Genomic DNA, 23,654 nt, shown 5'->3' with positions numbered 1-23,654 from the left:
CACGAACAAAAAACCCCCCACATTTAGTTGAAAATACTTTTGATATTCTCCAGTTCGGAAAAAAACCTTCGATTTTCAATTAACATTTTCATACTGACAGATCCTGAAGAATCAATCTCTTTCTAAAGTCTAAGTTAGTCTAAAAGGAAGGTGTACACTTGTTTCATTTAAATGGTGACTTCCACATTAGTAGTTGGTCAGTAGACTTTCTGCACCCTGTGTTTTGGACAGCTTTGTGCTCCAGTGGAACACAACTGCTCTCTTACTATCTAGAAATGTTTCCTATGGATTTAACACTCTCTTTATGCAATCTCCGGAAATCACATTTCATTGTATTTATCTAGTTCAAACAGCAAGAAGATTGACATTTCATAAATAATAGAGCATCTTTCATTACTGCAGCCAAGTAATCTCCAAAATAGCCTATGATGTTTAAAGGGTGAAGCTACTAGCTCCCTTTGAGAAATTAAATCACCCCTTCCCCCAAGATTTAGTCAGAAAGCATGACACAAGGATTTTAAAAAAACCTCACAACTATATTGGTAGAAAATAGTAACACCTACCGAAGTCCCCATATACACTAATTAAGTCAGAGGTCCTGTTCCCAACTTGATTTTCATGCTGTCCTTCCCTCTTATTAGAATTTGGAATACTGAACTATGTCAGACTATAAAACAACAATAAATGCCCAAGGATTTGCATTTTGTTGCTGTTTGTTTTGGGAGGTTTGGGGCTTAGCTCTGGGATGAGGCTTTTTGGTTGGGGTTTTTTGGTTTTCATTTGGTTTTGGTTATTTGTTTGTTTGTCTGGTTTTTTTCACAATCAAGATACCCTAGCAAGGAAGATTATCTCAAAATGATCTTTTAAAAGATCCCTAAAGGAAATTATATTCTGATAGATGCTGTGACAGCATCCTGTATTTGAGAGAGCAGTTAATGCCCTGGAAAAGAACAAGAGCATTAAAATAATGTGGAAGTAGCAGGCTCTCTAATTAATATCATCCAACACAAAAGCCTGAAAGAGACATACAGAAAATTCTATCCTATCTCAAGCTTAAAAGGCCTTCCTCTGCCCAGACTTGAGCAGATACAGAGAAACACAAGAGCATGAAGTACAAAACAGCCAGATAAATATCACCAGTTCAAATTTAAAAAAAAAAGAAATGAACACACCTGTTGGGGCCCTCCCCTGCCATGTAGCCCTGGGAGAGGGGCCCTGGGGGGGAGGCACGGCGTTTCCCTGCCCCTGGTCAGCCTCGTTCCCATTGGTTGGTTTGTGTTCCCTGCGCGGGCAGAAGGACCCTCGGGTCCCGTGATTGAGCAGTTCCTCGGCAGAGCTCCGGCCATGTGGCTGGAGAAATAAACATCTCTCTGAAACACCTATCAAGAATCAGTCCATTATATTTCTTTCCACGGGCCTCATTGTCTGATACATCGTGTTGCAGTATCCATACTGTAACAAACGGTGGATAATGAAAGCAAAACAATCCCCAGTCCCTAAGGACAGTAACTGATTTGTGAGTAAACCCTAGAAACTCTGGATTTCTCTTCTTGTTTTTGTTTTGCTATTCCGTATCTAAACTATGGAGGAACCGTGGAAAGACTCTTGGTTCTCAGAGCCGCATATGGACATTTATCTTAAACTTGAGAAGATTCTTGAACAACGATTTGTAAACCTTAGCTTAATTCAAGCTCAAAAGGAACTGAACAACTTCCTGGCATGGTTGTTTAAGAACTTTTTCTACGTTTCTTGGGATTTAGTTCTTACCAAAGACTTTTGGAAGACCGTTTTGACACAGTTAGTTTTTGAGTCAAAATACATGCCGATGGAAGAATATTTTCATATTATTTAATGACCGAGACTGTTGAGCAATGTCAGCTGTGTCCTGGTGAAGGGAAGCCTGCCTCGGGGACTGTGCGGCCACGTGGACCAAGCGCTCTGCGAGCAGCAGCGAGGCAGTTCCCGTGCACAGGCGGAGGAGCGCAAGCTGCAGTGTTGGCAGCAGAGCGAGGCATGGCAGGAGCGGCGTGACCCAGCGGTGCCCGCCCAGCCCCGCGCAGCGCGTGGTGGAGCCAGCCCCGGGAACGCCTGACCGAGAGGAGCAGCATGCAAGCAGTGGCCAGCGGAGCGGAGGTGCACCTAGCCAAGACGCACGCTGGAGCGGGGCACAAGGGGGCCGCTGCTCGGGGGCCTGGCCGAGATGTGGGTGCGGTGCCAGGCAGCGGCAGCGCAGCTGAGAGCAGAAGTGGAGGCACGCGGGGAGATGAGCGGCGGCCCGCACAGCCCCGAATGCGACCCCGGGAAGAGCGTGCAGGCACGAGCAGCCCCGACAGCTCCACAACGCGGGAGCAAGCGAAAACTAAAGCAAAACCGAAACCAGGAACACAGCGAGACAGAAAACAGCAGCCACTCTGAAAAAGGAAAAAATCACCGTAGCTAAGGTTTTAGGAATAGTAAAATGGTATAATGTTAAACAAAATTATGGTTTTATAACAAGATGTGCCAACCAGCAAGACATATTCGTTCATAGAACTGCTATTAAAAAGAATAGCCCTGAAAAATGCATCCCAAGCTTGGGAAATAGAAAGGTGGTGGTGTTCAAAATTGTGCAAGGTAAAAAAGGGTTACAAGCAGCGAATGTTACTGGGCCTGGGGGTATTCCCGTCAAAGGCAGCCGTTATGCACAAAATTATAAACAATATCCATTCCAGCAGCTTCCCTACCCACAACCTACTTTCCCCTTTTACCCTATACCCAGTATGAACCCCTTCCTAAGTTTACCCCATCCCCAGTTTATTCCTAATCCACTTTTCACCCCATGGCTTCCCTATACAATTCCCTTTCCCTACAACTCTTCTCCGATGCCAAGGGGGGGATGAAAAGAGGGAGGGAAGAAATTAAACCCTCTCCTGCCTCAGTTTCCCCACAAAGCATGCCCGGGGAGTCCTGTCTCCCTTCTGTCAGCATTAAGATGTTCCGGAGAATCTGTTTGGATATTTAAAGACTCAGGAGGGTGGCTTGTTTTGTTTTGAAACTGTCCTTGTTATCTCATGTTTATCCAGTTGTTTTCAATGTTAAGCTTTAAATTTCTTTTTGTTAAAAATAAACGGGTGAAATGTTGGGGCCCTCCCCCTACCATGTAGCCCTGGGAGAGGGGCCCCGGGGGGGAGACACGGGGTTTCCCTGCCCCTGGTCAGCCTCATTCCCCATTGGTTGGTTTGTGTTCCCCTGCGCGGGCAAGGACCCTCGGGTTCCATGATTGAGCAGTTCCTCGGCAGAGCCCCGGCCATGCGGCTGGAGAAATAAACATCTCTCTGAAATATCTATCAAGAATTGGTCCATTATATTTCTTTCCACGGGCCTCGTTGTCTGATCCATCATGTTGCAGTATCCATACCGTAACACACACCCTTCACACTGAAAAGCAGGGAAAGGTAGGGTAGTTCACACACAAAAGGTCAAGGCACGACACAATGTTCTACATAGAGGCAGGAGAGGCAAGCAGAAGGAAAACAGCAAGGAGTTGCACCAGTTCACAAGAACTGCAACCATTAGGTCCAGCTACTGAAAGGGAATCCTGAGCGTACAAAAGAATGGCAAAGTTTGGCCTGCAGGACACATCAAGTCCACAAGACATGGGTGAAAGGCTTTGAAAGCATCATGAATTTAGAGTGATCAGTACTCTCCTCACTTAGCTTCCAATTTTCATGACATGCAAAGAAAATTATCTTTAAAGAAGTCAAATTTATGCCCAAGATGATTGGTTCAATCAGCCAATTTCAAATGCACAAGCATAGCATTAGCTTCCATTCATTAAGGAATTGAAAACAAATCAAATGAAACCAACCACATATGGCCCATGATGTTCTTCCATTTTTAAGAATCAAAAGGAACCAGAAAGGGACTGAATTGTGGAAGAACAATTCATAGGATCACAGAATGCCTTGGATTAGAAGGGACCATAAGGATCACCTAGTTCCAATCCTCCTGCCATGGGCAGGCACACCTTTCACTAGACCAGATTGCTCAGCACTCCATCCAGCCTGGCCTTGAACACTTTTGGGATGGGGCATCCACAACTTCTCTGGAACTGTTCCAGGACCTCATCACCCTTACATGGAAGTATTTCTTTCTTGCATCTAATCTAAACCTCTGCTCTTTCAGCTTAAAGCCATTTCTTCTTGTCCTATCATTTTGTGCCCCTGCAAACAGTCCCTTGCTATCCTGCTGGCCCCCACTTTAAGTACTGGAAGGTGCCCTAAGGTCTCCCTGAAGCCTTCTCTTCTCCAGGCTGAACAGCTTCATCTCTCTCAGCCTGGCTTTATAGAGTTCTCCAGCCTTCTGATCACCTTCATGGTCCTCTGGACTTGCTTCAACAGTCTGATGTCTTTATGCTGGGGACCCCAGACCTGAATGCAGCATTCCAGGTAGGGTCCCATAGGAGCAGAATCAGCTCCTTGACCTGCTCCTTGACTCACTTCTTGTGATGCAACCCAGGATATGATTGGCTTTCTGGGCTGAAAGCACACATTGCCAGCTCATGCTGAGCATCTCATCACACAACGTCCCTGAGTCCTTCTCAAGGCTACTCTCGATCCACTCTCCACCCAGCCTGTACTTGCATGGCATTGCCCCGACCCAGGTGCAGGTCCTTGCATTTTTCCTTGTTGAACCTCATGAGGTCTGCACAGGCCCACCTCTCAAGCCTGTCCAGGTCCCTCTGGATGGCAACCCTTCCCTCCAGCAGTGTTGGCTACACCACAGTTTGATGTCATCGGCAAACTTGCTGAGAGTGCACTCAATCCCTTAGCACTGGTCCCAGTACAGACCTCCAAGGGACACCACCCATCACGGCTCTCCATTAGGACATCGAGCCACTGAGCACAACTCTTTAACCCCATTAATACTAAAAAGGTGACCTGATCTTTGGAAATCTGCAAGTGTTTTCAGGTATTGCTTTAGAATTAAAATAATAAAAGCAAAATCAAACATACTAAAACCAGTATAGCTTCAGATGCAGAAATCGGGAAAATAAATAACACAGCTAGAAACACTTCTACAAAAGTAAATTGGGATTGCTTTGAAGCCCCTAGACTTAAGTAGCTTAATAGCTTTTCTTAAAGAAAAACACTCTGGTGTTTACTTTCCAGAAGGAATGTTCCTTGTACTTATAAAACAGCCTATTTCATACAGAAGCCAGCTGCACGCTCTTACCACCAAGACTAATGGCATTCCAGGCTACATTAGGCAAAGTGTTGCCAGCAGGTCGAGGGTAGCATCCCATCTTCTCTGTTGGGCACTGGTGAGGCCACATGTGGAATGTTGGGTCCAGTGCTGTGTTTTCCAGTACAAGGGAGGCATGGACATACTGGAGAGAATCCAATAAAGCGCCACTAAGATAAGGGACAGAAGCATTCTTCTTATATGGAAAGACAGAGAGCTGGGAGTGTTCAGCCTGGAGAAGAGAAGGCTCAGGGAGATCTCACCAATGTGTGTAAATACTTGAAGGGAGGCTACATAGAGGATGGAGCCAGGCTTTTTCCATGGCGCCCAGTGACAGGAATGTGCCCAGAGGCAATAGGCACAAACTCAAACACAGAAGGTGCTCTCCACACAGCAGGAAACACAGTTCAGTTCCCTAGGACAACTCTCCCACCTTAGAGATATTCAAAAGCCATCTGGACATAGTTTTGGACAACTGGTTCCCCTGCTTGAACCCTGCTTGGAGGGTGATCTCTGGTTGAGGTTGGAAAGAACCTCCCAATCTCAAATTCTGCAAACACTTTTCAGGCTGTTACAACTAACACAAGAGATTACTTCAGAAAATGTGCATCACAAAAACAGGACTTGCTCCCGTATGAGTCAACCCAGAACTCCAAGCTCAGAACTTCGCCATTAGAAAATAATATGCTGACAGAGCAGACTAAGCAATCAGTTGCTGCAGGGGAAGGCTCACTGCTGAGCCTTTAATGAGAACTGTCTGGCTGAACTGAGGCTACCATCCATTTTCTCCCTCTGCCTCCTGAGATTTCTTGGCATCTAAAGAATCCACCAACCAGCATGCATCTGGCAGGAGTCCTATTCTGGAATCCCTCAGGCTCTCAGAGATAGAGTATCTTGAACTTCTCTGGCAAAATGAATCAATATTTCCATTTGCAAAAGATTCCCTTTAACAGAAAATCCTTAACTGAGCACACTGATAGTTCAAGGATTGTCTGCTGAAGTTACACAATGACAATGTCTGATTACTCAAGTATAAGGGAACGGGTCAGGACAACCATAAATACACAAAGTCCATAATTCAAGTACCAGTTATTCTGTTTGGGTTGTTTGGTCTCCTCTTTCCCACTCCATCTTCTCTCAAATGCATAATGAGCCACAATTTGCATGAGTTACCTGTTAATCACTACCTACTACAGTTCTTAACACACAGAGTCAGACAGGAACAGAGCAAGAATTTTCACAGTCAGGGAGGGGAAAGGAAAGTGACAGGTTGCTCAGGTATCTATCTGCTCAGTGACTTGACCAAATGCCATTGCAAACATATGTCACCACTTTTCATGTCCTGTGGCATGAAAACTGAGGCAGTGTATCCAGAACAAACTGGACAGTGTCACAATGTTCCCATGTGTTTGCAGAAGACGGAGAAAAAGCACAATTAAGAAACAGAAGCTTTTTTCTGATTGATCACATATTTTCACTCTACGAGAGAGTAAGGAAAGAAAATCCAATATGTGATTATGAAACACTGGAGAAATACAGCATGGATAGATAATAGCTTCATTTCACAATGAACACAAGCACACAGCAGGTCATTACCATTCTGATAATATACTTTAAACAAATGCCTATCACTACTGATCTGAAGAATAAGTTTACAAGAATTATACTGAATAATGGATGTTCTTACATCAGTTAATACCTACAGCAGATGATTTAAAAGATTAAGAATTATTTTATTTCTTCATTGATTCTGCTCATAAACACAAAGTGGTGATGCCTGTAAGGAACTGATGTATTAGCAAACACTGGCATTCCTTCTACCATTGCCCATTTTACCAGTTTCAGAAAGCATCACTTACCTCTTTTCATTATTATTAACTGCTAAAACATAAGGGGTTTACTACATCCAGCGAAAAGATTTCTTCTACCATAAGAACTGGTCAGGGACTGCATCTGATATTTGTGTGTTTGAGTTTATGTTGTACCTCGTATTTCAATTTTTGTTCATAAGACGACGATGTTTAAGACCAGAAGTCATTTCATATTCCTGAGGTAACTGCACTTCTGCACTGCAGAGGGAACACTTTTGCAGGATCTTTGAAAAATGCACTGAATAGTTATATGAATAGCAAAACATAGCTAGTGCAACAAACTAAACATTCTGCTTCTAGATGTCACAGGCTGCTTTATTTAGACCCTTCTTCTATTTATACAGATTGCGTCACATATACTAATTGCCCAAACAGGAAGTATGGAAAAAATACCAGAGAAACTAACCAGCCTCCAAAAGCCCTATACTTCACATCAAACCAACATCAGAATAAAGCTTTATTTTAACACATTTTTCAGAAGCCACCCATGAATCAAGTTTTGTTCTCACACTTGAAAGCCTTACCTTTTTCAGTTTGGAGATATCCTATCTGGATACGGATGTTGATACTTCGGACATTCATGTAAAACACAGCAAAAGCCGTTATTCTGCTCTCCAGCAGCTAGGATTGATGAAGCCATTGGCTTCTGACTGCACCTCTGACAGCAGCTTGGTAGTGAGGCCCTCATACCCTTCTGGAAAGATCCCTCGGGTACAGTAATAGAACGTACCACGTCATGGTCCCGTAGACTGAATTTTAATTTTGTTATCACATAAAATGGTAAAACTTACTGTGGAGACAGCTCTTTAGGTAATCACAATCACATTGCTTACATAAATTTCTAAAGCAAATCTTTCAGTGAACCTACTGCAGTCAGGACAACTGAAAACCAACACCCTCAAAACTATAGTTTTACATAAATGTCGTCTCTCTGCAGAAGAATGTGCCTACAGCATGTACTGGTCAGCTTTTCAGAGCACCATGGTCATGCAGAAAAAGAGATCCAGAGGAGCCTGGACTCTTGTTTCATTACAACTGGAGAGAAGTGGATACTGCCGATCAATGAGACCTCCTTCCATCTTGTAGGAAAAAAAAAATAAAAAGATATCTCTATAGGTTTTTCTTTTGTTATAATACATTTACCAACTTTTAGTTGATATCTATGCATCTTAAGTACGGAAATGGTAAAATCTTACTATTCAATCTCACTGTACGCATACCACCTCATTTACACCTCACAAGATGTCCTTAAAGCATTCAAGAGATTAATATTATTTGAAGACAAAAAGCTCTCTACAGAAACACCTACCACCAAAAATAGCACTCCGTATCAAAGTCAGAAGACAGTGATTCGGCACATGGTTGATGACACAGCATATATTAAACATGGTATCACAAATGTATACTATGGTAGAGGGAAGCAAAGAGGAAAGCCCTGATGAGCTGAAAAGCCTGACACTTAAAAGAGTTTCCAGGATACAGGATTTAAAACGGACACTCCTAGAAAGAGCAGAATACAAAGAAAAAGAAAGCTACCCATGCGACTCTTACTTAAAATGGTGCATTACTTGTATGCATTGTGCATTACCATGTGGTATGATCTATTAATAAAACAGATTATTCACTCTAAGTAATCACACACCAAATTACCCAGAGCTTCCTTTTGCAAGCCTACTGACTTCACAGTTCCTGTTGTGCCTGTAATGAGTAATGACTGCAAGAACTGCTTAGCACTTGGCTATACTAAGCATTTTTTATTTCAGTATTATCCAGTTTTGAAGATTAACACCATGCTACATTGTCTAAGGTACTTGCATCTTCTTACCAGATGTAAACACACAGCAAACCTGCCACACAGCTAAAATTTCCTAAAATAGAAAAAAGAACACCAAAAGTTCAGATTTAAGATAGAAATCACAGAGCAATTTACAGTACCTGTCTTTATTTACACACTTCTCTTCCAACATAATCCAATGCGACTTTTAAACAGAAAGTTTGAAATTTACTGTTTTAAAACAGTAAGCTTCTCAGCTAAAAACAATGTCAATCGATACATAAGGGAATTGGATTTCTTGCACATAGCCCTCCTGCAAGCAATTTGTTGATACTGAAGACAGTACAAGTAAATCAATTGCATACCTTCTCATAGCATCACAGAATACAGTGAGTTGAAAAGGACCTACAAGGATCATCAAGTCCAACTCCTGGCCCTGCACAGGACCATCCCTAAGAGTCACACCATGGGCCTGAGAATATTGTCCAAATGCTTCTTGAACTCTGTCAGGCATGGCGCTGTGACCACTTCCCTGGGGAGCCTGTTCCAGTGCCCAACCACCCTCTGGGTGAAGAACCTTTTTCTAATATTCAACCTAAACCTTCCCTGACAACTCTCAGGCCATTCTCTCAGGTTCTGTCCCTGGTCACCACAGAGAACAGATCAGTGCCTGCCCCTCCTCTTCCTCTCGCAAGGAAATTATAACTGCAGTGAGGTTTCCCCTCAGTCTCCTCTTCTCCAGGCTTGAACAGACCAAGTAACCTCAACCACTCCTCATATGGCTTCTCCTCAAGATCCTTCATCATCTTTGTCAAGAAGAAAATAAGGGATTTCTTGCTTGAATACTGGAAGAACACTTGCCTTCAAACATAACTGAAAATTTAATTCAAAATAAAACCAACTTGCAGTGTCGAATACTCCCTTTGACATTTTTTGATTACTCAGCCTGGCTTTCACCTGTTTCTACTGACTTAAAGACACAAAACGTCTGTACTTCTTCTTGGCATAGTCTTTGTTTCATTTGCCCTCACCCCTCTTTTTATTATTGATGCTACGTCTTAGAGAAAAGGATAGAAAGACATGCTACTACTTGGTGCCTAACATGATCTCCTCCTACCAAATTAACTGTCTCAATTACAGCTAGTTTATTTCACTTTAAATTGAAATGAGCCTGATAAATTTAAGTTAATAATACCAAACCTGGACAATTGCTGGGTGAGGGAAAATTAAAGCATAAAAAGTTTTCATGCAAGTTCAGATCAGATGACAAAACTAAGCTGCATGAAGTCACCTCAAATAAATTTTAAGCTATAATAGACATTGAAGTAAGACACCAAAAGGAAATGGATAGCATGCTTATGACAACTGGAATTATTCAGGATCATGACAGTACTAAGAAAGACTTGGGTTTCACAGAGCAACCTGCTCTAGCTGATCCTGCTTTGAACAGGCAGGCTGGAAGTTAGAAACACTTCCCCTCCTCAGCTATTCTATGATTCTGTGATCTTGTCTTTAACTTCCAGTAAAGACATTTGATCTGCAAAACTGATCAGCTTTAAAAGCTATATGATACTTAACATCTTTAATTGAGACACTGGATTTTAAAATTAAGATGTTTTTATTTTTTAAATATCAATGCTCTTTATTCACATCCACCTTCCCTTATAGAAAAAAAACCCCTACAAATAGAATTTTTGCGGTTTGCTGTGCATTGGTATCAAGGGCCATGATCTTTTAGCTCCAACCCAGACACTTTATACACCATCACTTGCAGTTCTGCAGGCAAAACTGACTTGCCTAACTTACAGCCAGCAGTTTCATTAAGAACAATGAAATTATTGTTTGCTGAGCTAGTCATAACTAAAGTGAAATTTGTCTCAAATGCAAGATATTTCACCAAAGAATAAAAAAAGATGCATAAGTATGCTCTTAGAGAAGAAAATTTACTACAGTACATGGTACCCTTGCATGTAATCTCTCTATCCCAAACACTACTGGCTCAATTCATTCAATGCCATGCAACCAGAATTTTTAATCAACTCTTATTAGCAGCTATCTTTGCCAGGAGCTGAAGAAGAACACAGCTTTCACTGAAATCTTCTCGGTACAATTTATTCTGCCACTTCATTTTGTAGGGACCCTGATTTATTTGACATCAATAGTTTGTTGAGGTAATAAACCATGCAGCAATGATACTATGACTCAGAGCTCATTTGCTAACAGCCAAGTTGCTTGGCAGCATGACAGGCAGAGTAATGTGCCTTGAAGAAGTATCTGTATACATGCTACAGCTTTCAGAGATTACCAAACAAACAGAGCCCAAAAACATGACTTTATCAATTTTGTTTCGATTGATTGATTGTGCTCAGCTTCACTTTGAGCACAAAGATTAAAAAAAAAAAAATTTAAAAAAAATCTATGCAAGCCAAAAAGCTACTCCATCACAACAGATTTCTAACACACCCAGGCAATTTTACACTACTGCTTCCTTCCAAGAAGGGGTTGTCCTCTATATGCTTACAGAAACCAAGCACACAGTGTAGGAAGTAGGAGAACCCTCCTTCAGGTAAACACCAACATAAAGCATAGCTACTTCATACAACAGAAGTCCAAATTTTTTTTTCACCTGAATTTTCAAGTGTGATGAAAGAGGTTTTATATGCCAATGGCATCATTTAAAATCCCCGTTCTCCTGAGAACTCTGTTAAGTAACATCAGCAATCAAATGAAAAATAAAATAAAATTTCAAAACGGGGTGGGGATTTAACAAACAGACTGATTTAGACTCTTCTCTCTGGAAATACAAAGTATATAATCAGAATTTTTTCTAGTTGCATTAAGGCAGCATATGTCTTTTTTGTACCAACCAGCTGTGAAGACTACAACACTTCAAAAATGCCCATGCATTGCTATTTATTATATTTTTCAGCCTCTCTACTTAAGCATCAACCTTTGCAAATCTGCAGACACTGGATGATTCCTATCTTTCTTTCTCCCTATACATCTATAGGGACACACACACTCCCCAAAGATTAAATATATTTATTTAACCTTTATTAAAGGTACAGCAAAAAGTGATAGGCACTACAGGTGAGAAAATTGTAGTTCTCTTTTCACTCCATTCCTGTAATTACAAAATACAAGCTCATTAAAGGCCTTTCTATTCAAACATTCCAATTATAGGAAGGATAACATATAAAGTTATTTTTCAACTTATACTTTTATTGTTTTAAGTCATACATTGAGTTCTATTCAGGCGCAGCCAGGAGTGTTACAGGAAGTTATCAAAGTGGGTGAGCTTGTAATAGCTACTTAGAGCAAATACTTTCAGAAGAAGTTCATAAGGATTACTAGGAAATTCCTTCACAGCTGTTAATTTCAACAAGTGCTTACTTCTCAAGTGATTGAAGACAGACATCCATTTACAGGGTTATTTTTATAATCATCAAATCTCCAGCGTACAGAGAATCACTGCCTGGTGCTAGTCAGTGTTTCAACTCAGTCCTCAGAATACAAGTCTGATTTCTAGGTAAGCATCAGAAAAACCATGTCATTCAGCATTATTCAACACCTGACTGACAAACTAAGTGCCACAATTAACATGCCAAGAGAAATAGCTTACTCAGGTGATCAAGACTTTTTGGCTCTGAGATTTCTAAGATAAAACCATCAAATCTCCACCACACCTCCTTTGCCACATCTCCCATTGTTTGTCAACCCCCACAGTAAGGAGTGAAGGCAAAGGGGAGCAAGGCATTAGTCAGTCCTGACTCTGGCTAGGAGCATAAGAGAACTTATCGAGGACTAACGTTCCAAAATCCCACAAAAAGGTATGACCAGAAGCACCTCCACAGATACCAGACCAGTTACAACCAAACTTTCTTAATCAAATTTTGTTTAAATAAAAACAAGCCAAAGTTTGTTTACTCAAATTCTAATCTGTCTTTACATTACCATGTTCAAACAACTTACGTACATGGGCTTAGGAACAGTACAAGGAACTGCATGTCTATCAAAACAAAATAGAACCCCAGAATAGCCCAGTAACAGCTACCATGAAAGGCAAAAGTGCTTTGGAGAATGCAAAAGATTATCAAAAAACACTCCTTGCTTCAAAGGGTAAGGAAGCCTGTATACCCAGTGCACAGCTACTGAACTGATAGCAGTATAAAAAATTTAGTTGTCTCTTACTTGTTTAAGCAATTTTTAGAGAGGCTTGAGAGACTGAGGAGCTATATTAGAGGGTAGGGAATGCAGGAAGGAGAAGAATAATGTTTTTCCTATCTGTACACTCATGAAATCTGCAGGACAGCAAGCAGGGCAGGGAGAAGAAGGAAACCTAGGTCAGTGAACAAATTTAGATAATAGACAAAAATATTTTGTACAATACCTAAGTGCTTTTCCAATACAAAATCCACTTGAATCCATATTTACATCACATATAGGTATTTGAAGTTTGACTCCAATGTTAAGATGCTTGTAGAACAATGCAGGTGACCCTCTAACTAGGACTGTCAGCCAATGGGTCCCTCTGCAATACAGAAACTAAATCCCAAACCTGGGGCTATGCAGGCAAATACAAGTACTATGATTAGTTGTACATACACATATACCCCCACTAAAACACTGACATTCTCCAGTCCTGAGGCCAGCTGGTACCAGCTGCACTCTATTGTACAGCACTTAATCTTCAGTCTTCCCTGGGCTCCATGAGACACATTTCATTGCCTGAAGAAAAACGCTTAGGTGGGAGAGGAGTAATTCGCATTAGTTTCTATTCAGACTGTCAAACAGAAAGCTGTAAGTGGCATTTTTCTGACAGAAAATTAAAAGTACCTGGTGCATTCCTTAGTTAAAGGTATAGGCATCATCATTTCTGGGATACTCCAGTAATGTAGGAAGCAAACCTTGTACAGTCTTGCCTGTATCACCTACTACAAGTGGCTCCTTGAGTTTCCCATACAGCATCCAGACACTGTCCACAATTTAAAGTAACAAATGATTCTGTTACATTTTTTTCTTCCACTGAAAGAAGAGGTTTTTTAGTTTTATCCAATGGCAGACTAATTCATATGGTGACAAAGCAACATAAGCTCTGTAATCAAATCTAGGTTTCCCCTCACAGCTGTGCAGTAACAGCTGTGTATAACACAGCAAAATCTCAGCAGATCAGGCCATGCAGTTAAATCAGCTGGTATGAATTAGGAGGATCAGGAATTAGTGTTCCCTTGCCCCCATGCAGGAAATCTGCCTACCTGTCTCACGCTCTTAGGAATGTAAACCACTGCTGGATTTCCATTTATGAGAAACCTACGTTACTTGTTATGATAAAGACCACAGTGTTCCTGACTGGTACCTCCATTTGCCGCATTTAACCACATTAAAAATGTCTTTAAAAATATTAAGTAACACAAGTTATAGATTACATTGTTAAAGGTCTAAAGAGAAATTGACATTAACAAGTTGCTTTACAACAACTTCTAATCAAAGAAACTGTTTGTCTATAAACCAGCCACCCAACCAAATGAGGTTCTTTCGCATCCACAGTAGATTGAATACATGAGGCTCTGATGAAAATGTTGAAGATAAGACCCTAATATGGGACATTTCAAAAGACAATAAAATTACATTCACTATCACAGTACAATGCAGCAGAGTATTCTAACAGGTAGGATCATTAACTAAGGCCACCCTGGCTTCCTTTCTTTCCTCTTTGTTTCTTCTACCAGCATCTTTTCTAACAGCCTCATATACTTCAGGAACCTATTCAAGCAAGGATTTGCTGTTTTACTAAACATTTATGCAGGAATTAACACAGTGGGAACCTAATTTGATTCTGATCTCTAGGCTAGTGGAATAGTAAAACATATGCATACAGTAATAAAACAAATGTCTGCCCTGCTTTTAAGAACAACAGAAAAAGAGAAATAAGTGTTATTCTATATAGATTCAGATATTGCTAATAAAAATCAAGCACTCAAACTTAAAATAATGCTGTATATGTTTTATATAAATGTATTCTTAACCTAAGACAGCATTCACACTGTTACTAAAAAAAGGGGAATTATAAACACTTAGTATCTAGAGAAATTTCTCACACAAATTCTCTTCCCTTCAGACATCTTCCTTCTACTAGCATTGGCTGTTTTCAAATTACATTTGTCATTTGTAAACACCCAGAAATACTTAGGATTAAGTAACAATGAAAAAATAAGAATATGTAGAACACAAAAGATGTCACAGTAGGGTATTAATTTTAACAAGTTTTAGATATTTCAAAAAGCTGGCAAAAATTCCCAAATAAGCCATCCTCTCTCCTGAAAATAAAACCATGGTTAGAGAATGCAAATACTGAAATGTTATGATACAACTAGGATTATGGTATATATGCACCTTTACAAAAAAAAAGGTCTCAACAGTAGCCTTCTTATAAAAGCAAAACAAAATAAATTTTAGAATGGAAACTTACTTGTGCATATTTTCCACTCCTATTATGATCATGATATAGTAGGAAATTCCACTTTGTATAACAAAATGTAAGGCATACCTAGGGGGGGAAAAAAAGTAAACCCTCATAGCATTTGCTTTAATGACAATAAACTGCATGCATTTATTGTGAAATTAAACAGGTTCAAAGTTTAAAGCCATCACTTCTCCCAAAGAAAACACCCCTTTTAGTCTATTTAGGTTTTCTGCTACCCTTCCTTCTGTTGAGAACTTCTCCCTTTAGCATAGCACAAAGAGCAGTAATGAAAACTAGACACTGAGCTAGAATGCTCCAGCTCAATCAAGGATATTGCTAATTCTTACAATGCAAAGAATTTGCCTCATAATACTTCAATTTGGCATTATTGCCTATGCAAATAACCATAAACAAAAATTTTGTGGTTTAATTTCTATACTCATCTTTCTACCCATTTGCTACAATAGATATCTCAGTTTAGGCCAACAATTTCTTAGTATCCACAATATGGTAAGATTTCCCACTCAACAGAAATGGTAACTGTGTCCAGCCAGTCTTTGCCCCAGGTTGTCAATAACTAATAAAGGGATGGTGGTGATGATAGTCACAAAAAACACAAACAAAAAATCCCTACACATCAACAAGCCACAGATTTATTTCACAAAGCTGCTCTAAGGTCTTTTGTTTGTTTTCACAGCTTACCACCACAGCTATCCAAACAGCGTGGCTTTGGGGGTTTGCTCTGGTCTTTGAAGGAGTTATACTCCAGTAAACTGGAGAGCATTGGTATCAAAGCAGCGCCAGTGAATGGGGAAAAGAGCTGATCTTCAGTAGCTTGCTTTTTTTTCATCCTGGTACCTTAAGTGCCTCAGTACCACACTTACATATGCCCAAGTGACACACTCACCTAATTCGGGATTTTTTTTTCCCATAAAAAGCAGCCATTATTTTGCTACAGTGATGCTGTTTTCTTTTGGATTATCACCAACAATTTCCTAATTTCACTCCTCCTCTACTTACAAGGAAATGCCTTCAAAGACTTTCAACCAGAAACCCAGTTCTATCCCACTAAAATCCTTCAAAGCCTACACGTGATGAACTAAGGCAAAACAAGTCACTTGGACATGAATTGACTTTGAAAATCTTGACTTTTTATGGACGATCTAATCTGTACATGCTCCCATGCTTCACTCCTAGTTAGCCTCATCTAAGATAGGACTACTAAAATTCAAACATGCATTTTAATATAGTAATTGTCAATTAAGAAAATATTTACTTTCTTATCAGCCAAGTATTAGCAATATTGTGTAGCAAAGACAGGCATTAGTAAATGACAAACTTAAAAGGTTTGCTTCTTATACAGAGAAAGGATACTAAGATATCAAAACCTGAAAGAGTGTGGGTTGGCATGGAGTACCTTATTAGGATTACAGTCACTGAAAACATTTCTCTTTCAGAGCTGTTAACAATAGCAATATGATTGATCTTTGATTCAAACACTCCAAGGGATATATTGAAATACCACATGGAATAGTAACTTTTAACTATATACACATGGCACATACTCTGGGCCTTTTATGCTGTTTCCTATTATGCCAAGGGAATTACTGCTTCTCTTCCTTTCCTTTACCACCATCACAAGTATTACAAAAGTGACTGAAAACTAACACACTCGAAGATGACAACATAACTACTACTAAATGCCCTTAAAAGGGTGCAGATTCCAAACTACTTCCCACATTTAAATTTGCATGATCTTATCCACAAATCTACGCTTACTAGTAACACTATGTAACAAAACAGTAACAGTTTCCTTCTTGTTATATAGGTTTATAAGACATGTTCTAGCACAATCCAAGAGTCACTGAAGATGTATCACAGGCTTGTAACCTGTATGCATACTTGATTCCCTGGGGAGCGGAACCAAAAAAACCAAAACCCTCAAAAAACCTGCTTGTATAATATGTACTTAAGCAAAAGGAAAAAGCATTGGCAGAAGCACAACAGAAATACCAATTTCTTAAATAATGTGTACTTTCAACATCTCAAATGATGTTTCGTCATTTTAAAATAATTTTTAGCTCCATAACTGCAAAATAGAAATTAATTGCTAATATAATAGATTTAAGTGTGATCCAAAAACAAAGTAGAATAATGTGCATTTCTACTATGGCAGAAAACATCTCTTTTTTTTTTTCCAGGGCATATTGCCTGTGAGAGGTTTTCACAAATTTTTATTTATGTCTGTTGGGAGTAAAGATTGTTTTTTTCCAAAATCTCCCATACCCAAAATTCATATATGAATATATTAGTAACTCTTTCTAATTAAAAATTACAATTAATGGTTTCTCCTTCTAATGCAATGGTTACAGAATGTGCTTCTAAGCCCTCAAAAAAGCCCTCACATAGCCCTCCTATCTCTCATATCATCCTCTTTATCTGTGGTGCTAAGACTGGAAGTCTTTGAGATCAGATCATTCTCTCAAAGCAGAATACCATGGCCAAACATTTAAGAAATGGATGGGAGTTGTAGAGTTTTATATGAAAGTAAATTGTGCATGTAAAGCTAAAGAATAAAGGTTACTGATTTCTTTTCCTAAAATTTACAAACAATATATATCAATTAATGTTGAGAGGTCTCTGCAACATGCCAGTGTAGAGGCCAACACACTCTGCATGTGCAGAGACAGATGCATGCACACACTGTGTGCATCTTCCCACCTGCACAACAGCTTGATTAATTCCCCCAGCTCAGTAATACTCTATAATAGTCAGCATAAATAAGTCTTTTATACACTTGAAGCTAAGTAAGCACCTTGCTTACAATGCAATAAAATGAAACTGGCACTTAATCTTAAACCATCTAGGGAAGATGTGAGCCATTTAGTATGCCAGTTTTTGAGGAAAAAAATTTCACCAAACTAAATGCATACCCTTTTCTAACTTCACTAACATTCTGTCTTGCAGCACTGTGAAAAGATCAAGATATGCAAACAGAAGTCACACAAAATATGTGTTTGAAAAACAACCACATCTTACTTTCACATCATTAAAGAAAAAAAAGAAATCATGAAACAGTCTGAAGTCAAAGCCAGCTTCTTTCCAGGTATTTTACACTAGTAGGATATATTTTACAGTTCCAGCCACTCTTCCTAAAAAAAGTCAGATTATATTCAATATTCAGAAAAAGACATTGAGTTATCTCATGCCATGAGTATTTATGGGGAATTAACTTAGCCACCACATCTGTGCTATGCCTCAAGAGACTACTTCTCCAGCAAGTTTACAGAGAAAAAGCAGTACAAGTTAAACAAACTGCACCTGCTTCATCTTCCCCAAACCATAGACAGCCAGTATGCTAGTTACCAGTTTGCAAATACATTATCTTTCAAAATTTGTGCACCTCATCAGAATATCTAAGCTAATTTCTGTACATTTGTAGCAGCTAAAAACCCTACAGAATTAGGTAATGAGGTTTTTCATAACAAAGAAACAAAAATCTGCAAGTTCCTGAAAAATGAATTTAAGTGCAACTTACCATCCAAAACAAAAAAGTGCAAGATAAAGGCCCAAGAGTGTTGCAACAACATGTCTTATAAATGGGCTAGTTTTGCTTGAATGAAGGTATGTTCGAAACCAAACAGCCGCAAGCAAGGCAAACAGTTGGCACGCTACAAAGTTGACCTGCATAAAAAAAAGAAAAGAAAGATGATCTCACACAAGTGTGTATTAAAAATTAACACAAATATCCACACATTTTCAGCAATTTGCAGAACCTTTGGCTTTGCCATGGCTTTTACCACAGCACGTCAAAGAGCTTCTCCCATGAGTCCCTCTTCAGCTAAAGCACTAACCAATGCTCCCTGAGGAGCTCAGAAGAAAAGATGTATCAAGCACGTGAGGCAATACACACACAAATCAAGACACGAAAATGACGTATTTTCCTGTAGATTTTCTAAATACCAAACCACTCTATCAACCATTAAATCACTTCTGTTCTCCCAGTAATGCAAAGATCTGAGCTGTGGTTTTACTTGGTTTTTCAAGTGATCAGGCCTTGAAGCTATGTATCAGCTCCAAAAAATCACTGACAGATCCCTTGCGTAGCCTGTGCAGAAGCAGGGCTCAATGAAGTGCATTTCAGTGCTATGTAATCAGATAAACAGCCTGGTTGCACACTGCATTTTATTCTTGTACATTCAAGTAGTATAGTTTCAGAAATTCTTCCTCCCTTCAGGCCATTTATTCTAGAAGACAGAAAAATTCTTGCATATTAAATATTTAAAGACATTAGGGCACTGGAAGCAAAAGTGGAATTAAATACAACTAAACCACTGAGTAAAAAGAATTGTTCTGATTGTGGCCTGAAAAAAATTTAACAGTAAGGGCACAATAAAGAAAGAAATTCCTCAAATCCAGTAACCACTACTAAAAGTGGCTTAAGCTACAAAAAGCTGGATAAATTACTTTATTTAGAAAATAACATTTCTCGCTTCATAGATTTTATTTTTTGCTCGCACAGAAAACTGCCTAACAATTTTCCATGTCTAATAGTGACATCCCAAGTCATCACAGGCAACAGCTTGGGAACCACTGCTTCAGGTCATAAGCATTTCAATACAAGAAACTTACACATCCTGCATGCTTGACCCATCCTCTGCACAACAGTGTTTTAGACAGTTTGACGGCACTTAGCTGAAATACATACTTATCTTAGCACCACAGGGTACAATGACAATACTATTTTTGTGTTCCTGACAGCAGGCCTAATATTAATGTTTGCAGCAACACAGTGCACACTTGCAAACATTAATTCAGCTTGTCCATTCCTTTATCATTTTTCAACCAAGTTTCAGGCTATAACAGGTAAGGGTCAGAGTATGCAAACATGGTCATTTTTGAAGTAGAAATTAAAACAACAACTACAGAATTCTCATTCTTGTAACAACTGAACCACTCAAAACCTGTAATTCCAAGCTAAAACATTAAGTGCTAGCAAGGAAAGAGACTCAGAAGGCAGGGCTGAGCTTTTTAATAGGAGCAGTTCCCTAAATTAAACCATTCCCTAAACCGTCATGTACTCTTTTCCATCCATTCTCTTACTTCCACATTTCTATTATGCTTTTAACAGTATTTGAAAAATCCTAAATAAATGAGGAGATATTCTTTCAGGGCATAACTTGACCTGTTTTCTCTCCTTTATAAGCAATGATGCAAATGAAACAGAGCAAGGTTTATTACTCAAGATAATTCTATGGATTTAGTGGAAAAGTTTCATACCAAACAGTCAAGTTAAGCAAACCACTGAAAGGGGAACAAACTGATAATGTTTTAGAAAAGAGGGCAAGAAAGAAAAATCAAAGCAAAAAATTATTATTAATTCAGAATCAACATTTGTATGAATATTTATTACAGAAATTATGCTATATATCCCACAAAGCATGTTTCTGACCCAAAGAACTCAGACCCTCCAGAGACTAGAAAGCGAAGGGAGACAGAGAAGGTTGCACATTCACAGATACATAGTGAAGTTGAGGTAAAGAAGGGAAATGAGCATGAATACCTGTCCTGAAATGGACACACTTGCACTGCTGGTTTTACTGAAGGCCCAGACATTAGCGCTTTGACTGCTATTTAGATAAGATAATACCAACTGGTATCACAGGGTGTCCTTTTTCAGATTACCACTAAAAGCAAGCTAGCAAGGCCAGGGAAAAAGGAAAGTCATCATCTGGCTCCTACTATTACCATGACAAAGGGTAGAAGTGCTTGGCATTTCTGACCTGTATCATCAACTCTATAGGAGCAGACACTAACAAAACAACAAACCTTGAATCTCAAAATTCAGGATGGGCCTGCAGGTTTAGAAATGTGTAAAACCCTCACACAAAACACAAAAAGAAAACCTGAGAAAGGATTCAGCAGGTAGGGAGTGAAAAGGGGGTACCTTTCTTGGTCACTTGCTCTTAGTTTAGCTATTTACTCAAATGATCAAATGTCTATCTGAAAAACAGTAACCCATTAACTAAAAAACGAACAAACAAAACCCCACCCAAAAAAACCCTAAACCAAAATACCTTCCCCAAGAAGAATATTTTGAGAACAGCAATAAAATGCAGGAAAATATACCTTTAGATCAACCCCACAAGCCAACTTCCAGGCATGTGAATTCATTATGTTCGTTTTTCGAACACAAAACAAAGTGACCCAAGCAGCACAAACCTGTTCCAAAAGCCTTCCTCACAAATGAGCCCAAAACTGCCAGTGGGTATTTTTAAAGTGCTCTTCCCAAAAAGTGCACAAACATAGTCATACCTGGAAATCTAAGGCATCACCAAGATGGTCACACACCACCCTGTATTCCTTCTGTACTCTTACCAATCCCATCCTTATCCTTGTCTCACATGCACCAAAATGCAGTTTACAAGCACCAACAGCTCTGCAGAACTTGTAAAGCTCCCAAAGCTTTAAATACATATCTGTAAAACCAAGCTATGCAGCAGTTAAGATTTGAAAGCCATGCAACTTGAGTTTAGCCTTTATACATACCTACTTCTGACTATATTCTTTCTGCTGCTTTATTCTATTTTCCCCAGCAGTATTTCTGATTCATTCAGCAAATGGACAACTGCCCGGTTTTTGCCCTCATCCTATGACCCACTAAATACTTACCATCTTCCTTCTACACTGAATATAAAACCCTTACATTTCCCCATAGACATGTTTATGCAGCTCTGTCCATAACATGGGAAGACTACACACAATAAATGTAAATTTTGCAATAATTTTATAAGATCAATATTCCTAAAGGTGAATGACTAACACAAAAATTATGAAAGCCAAAGGGTAAAATAAATACCCACGAACTTTGGTTGCCCAATTTCAGACACTCAGTGCCTAGTTTTTCTGGCAGTACTTTTAACAGAACTTTTATTGGAACTGTGTTTTGAAAATATAAATTCAGCTGCTATTTTGATTATCCAGCATGCCTATAAATCACACCCAAAGTATCTCAAAGTGCAAGAAAGATTGTAGTGATGATTTTAAATTTATTTTTTTCTATTGTTTCCCCAGCTCACAAAAAACCCTGGTTTACTAGTGGTTTGCATTCCAAATAGAGGAGCTCACATGGAAAGAGTTTGTGAGCACTGCTGGACAGTGTTACAGTCACAGGGGTAATCTTCATCTGACACTTATTCTGACTTATGAGCATCTGCTATCACAAGCTATATATTCACTTGGTAAACATCTTGAATACTTGACTTCTTATATTTTAAAAGAATACACGGCATTTCTACAATAAAAATCAAAACTTACCTGTTTGCCATTACCTGTGGCTTTCAGTCCAAAGCACTCATTTCTACCACTTGTACTCATTCCTACATGGAAAGAAGTTTATCCCTTGCCAATACTACAGGAAGTAGAATGAGAAACGGACTCTTTGGGCTCCCAAATTCCATGCCATGCACTTCCAGCTCCAGCAGCGAGATAATACATGCATCTACACAGTGTTTTAGTTCAGATCAGACAGGGCTCCTGAAGCCTTCCAGTTATTTGCACTTCCCATGCTTTGGCAAGTGCTGTGCAATGGTGTCTGAATACACAAACCAAATTTCTTTTAAACTAAACTGAATTAGAGTATCTGCTCCAAAGGCAAGTGAACGTTTACCCATGAACTAACCTAGGCAAAAGTAGCATTTCTCAAAATTATTATAGCATACATGTTGGATCCTCAATGCCAACCACTTCATCCCACAAAAACACTTTTCCTGTATTGCACTACTTGGTTTAGTAAACAATGCCAAAATTTAACATTTAACCTTTTCCTAACTCCATCTCCCATCTTAAGCCACACTGACCAGTGTGGAATTGACAGACAGCTTCATTGTATCTACACACTGAGACAGATGAAGAACTGAAGATACACAGCTTGCCTTGAAACGGTGACAAAAATTATCTGGCTGCCTAGGAGACAAAAGGAACAGACAGCAAATGAGCAGGAACAAGGACAGAGCTGGACATCACCACCTTGAAAGCTTCCATGAAAACCAGGCACTTAACCAAGCACTGATTTGGTTGGCAAACGTTATATACACAAACTTCAATGCCTGGGAATGGTATACTTGTGTACCTTTTCAAAACTTATGTCAAGCTCTCATAACACTGTAAGTTTGGGCAAAATACAACTTTCTAAATACCACATGACTTGGACAGATGTGAGCAGAAAACCCACAAAGAACAAAGACAACATGTTCCCTAAAGCTGTATGATGCATTCTTCAAACCAAATTGTAATGTACCTCCATGAGGTCATAAAACCTGTT

General features: G+C 39.4%; 1 protein-coding gene across 3 annotated transcripts in view; it reads right to left on the bottom strand.

The window, feature by feature from the left end:
* The window catches only part of MBOAT2 (membrane bound O-acyltransferase domain containing 2), a 97,616-nt gene that overhangs the window by 58,037 nt on the left and 15,925 nt on the right, over positions 1 to 23,654 (bottom strand). For 2 of the 3 annotated variants that reach the window (XM_032104333.1, XM_032104336.1), the window contains exons 2-3: positions 18,870 to 19,015; positions 15,338 to 15,415 (exon numbers count right to left, since the gene is read on the bottom strand). In XM_032104333.1, coding sequence (XP_031960224.1) covers positions 15,338 to 15,415; positions 18,870 to 19,015 — 224 coding nt within the window. Of the gene's footprint in view, positions 1 to 13,704; positions 13,844 to 15,337; positions 15,417 to 18,869; positions 19,016 to 23,654 lie in introns of those variants that run through there. The other variant, XM_032104334.1, reaches the window with a different exon arrangement.

Source organism: Corvus moneduloides, chromosome 3 (assembly GCF_009650955.1).
Source record: "Corvus moneduloides isolate bCorMon1 chromosome 3, bCorMon1.pri, whole genome shotgun sequence".
NCBI classification, from domain to species: domain Eukaryota; kingdom Metazoa; phylum Chordata; class Aves; order Passeriformes; family Corvidae; genus Corvus; species Corvus moneduloides.
Note: the sequence above shows the minus strand (reverse complement) of the source record. Positions and strands in the feature narration are given on the sequence as shown.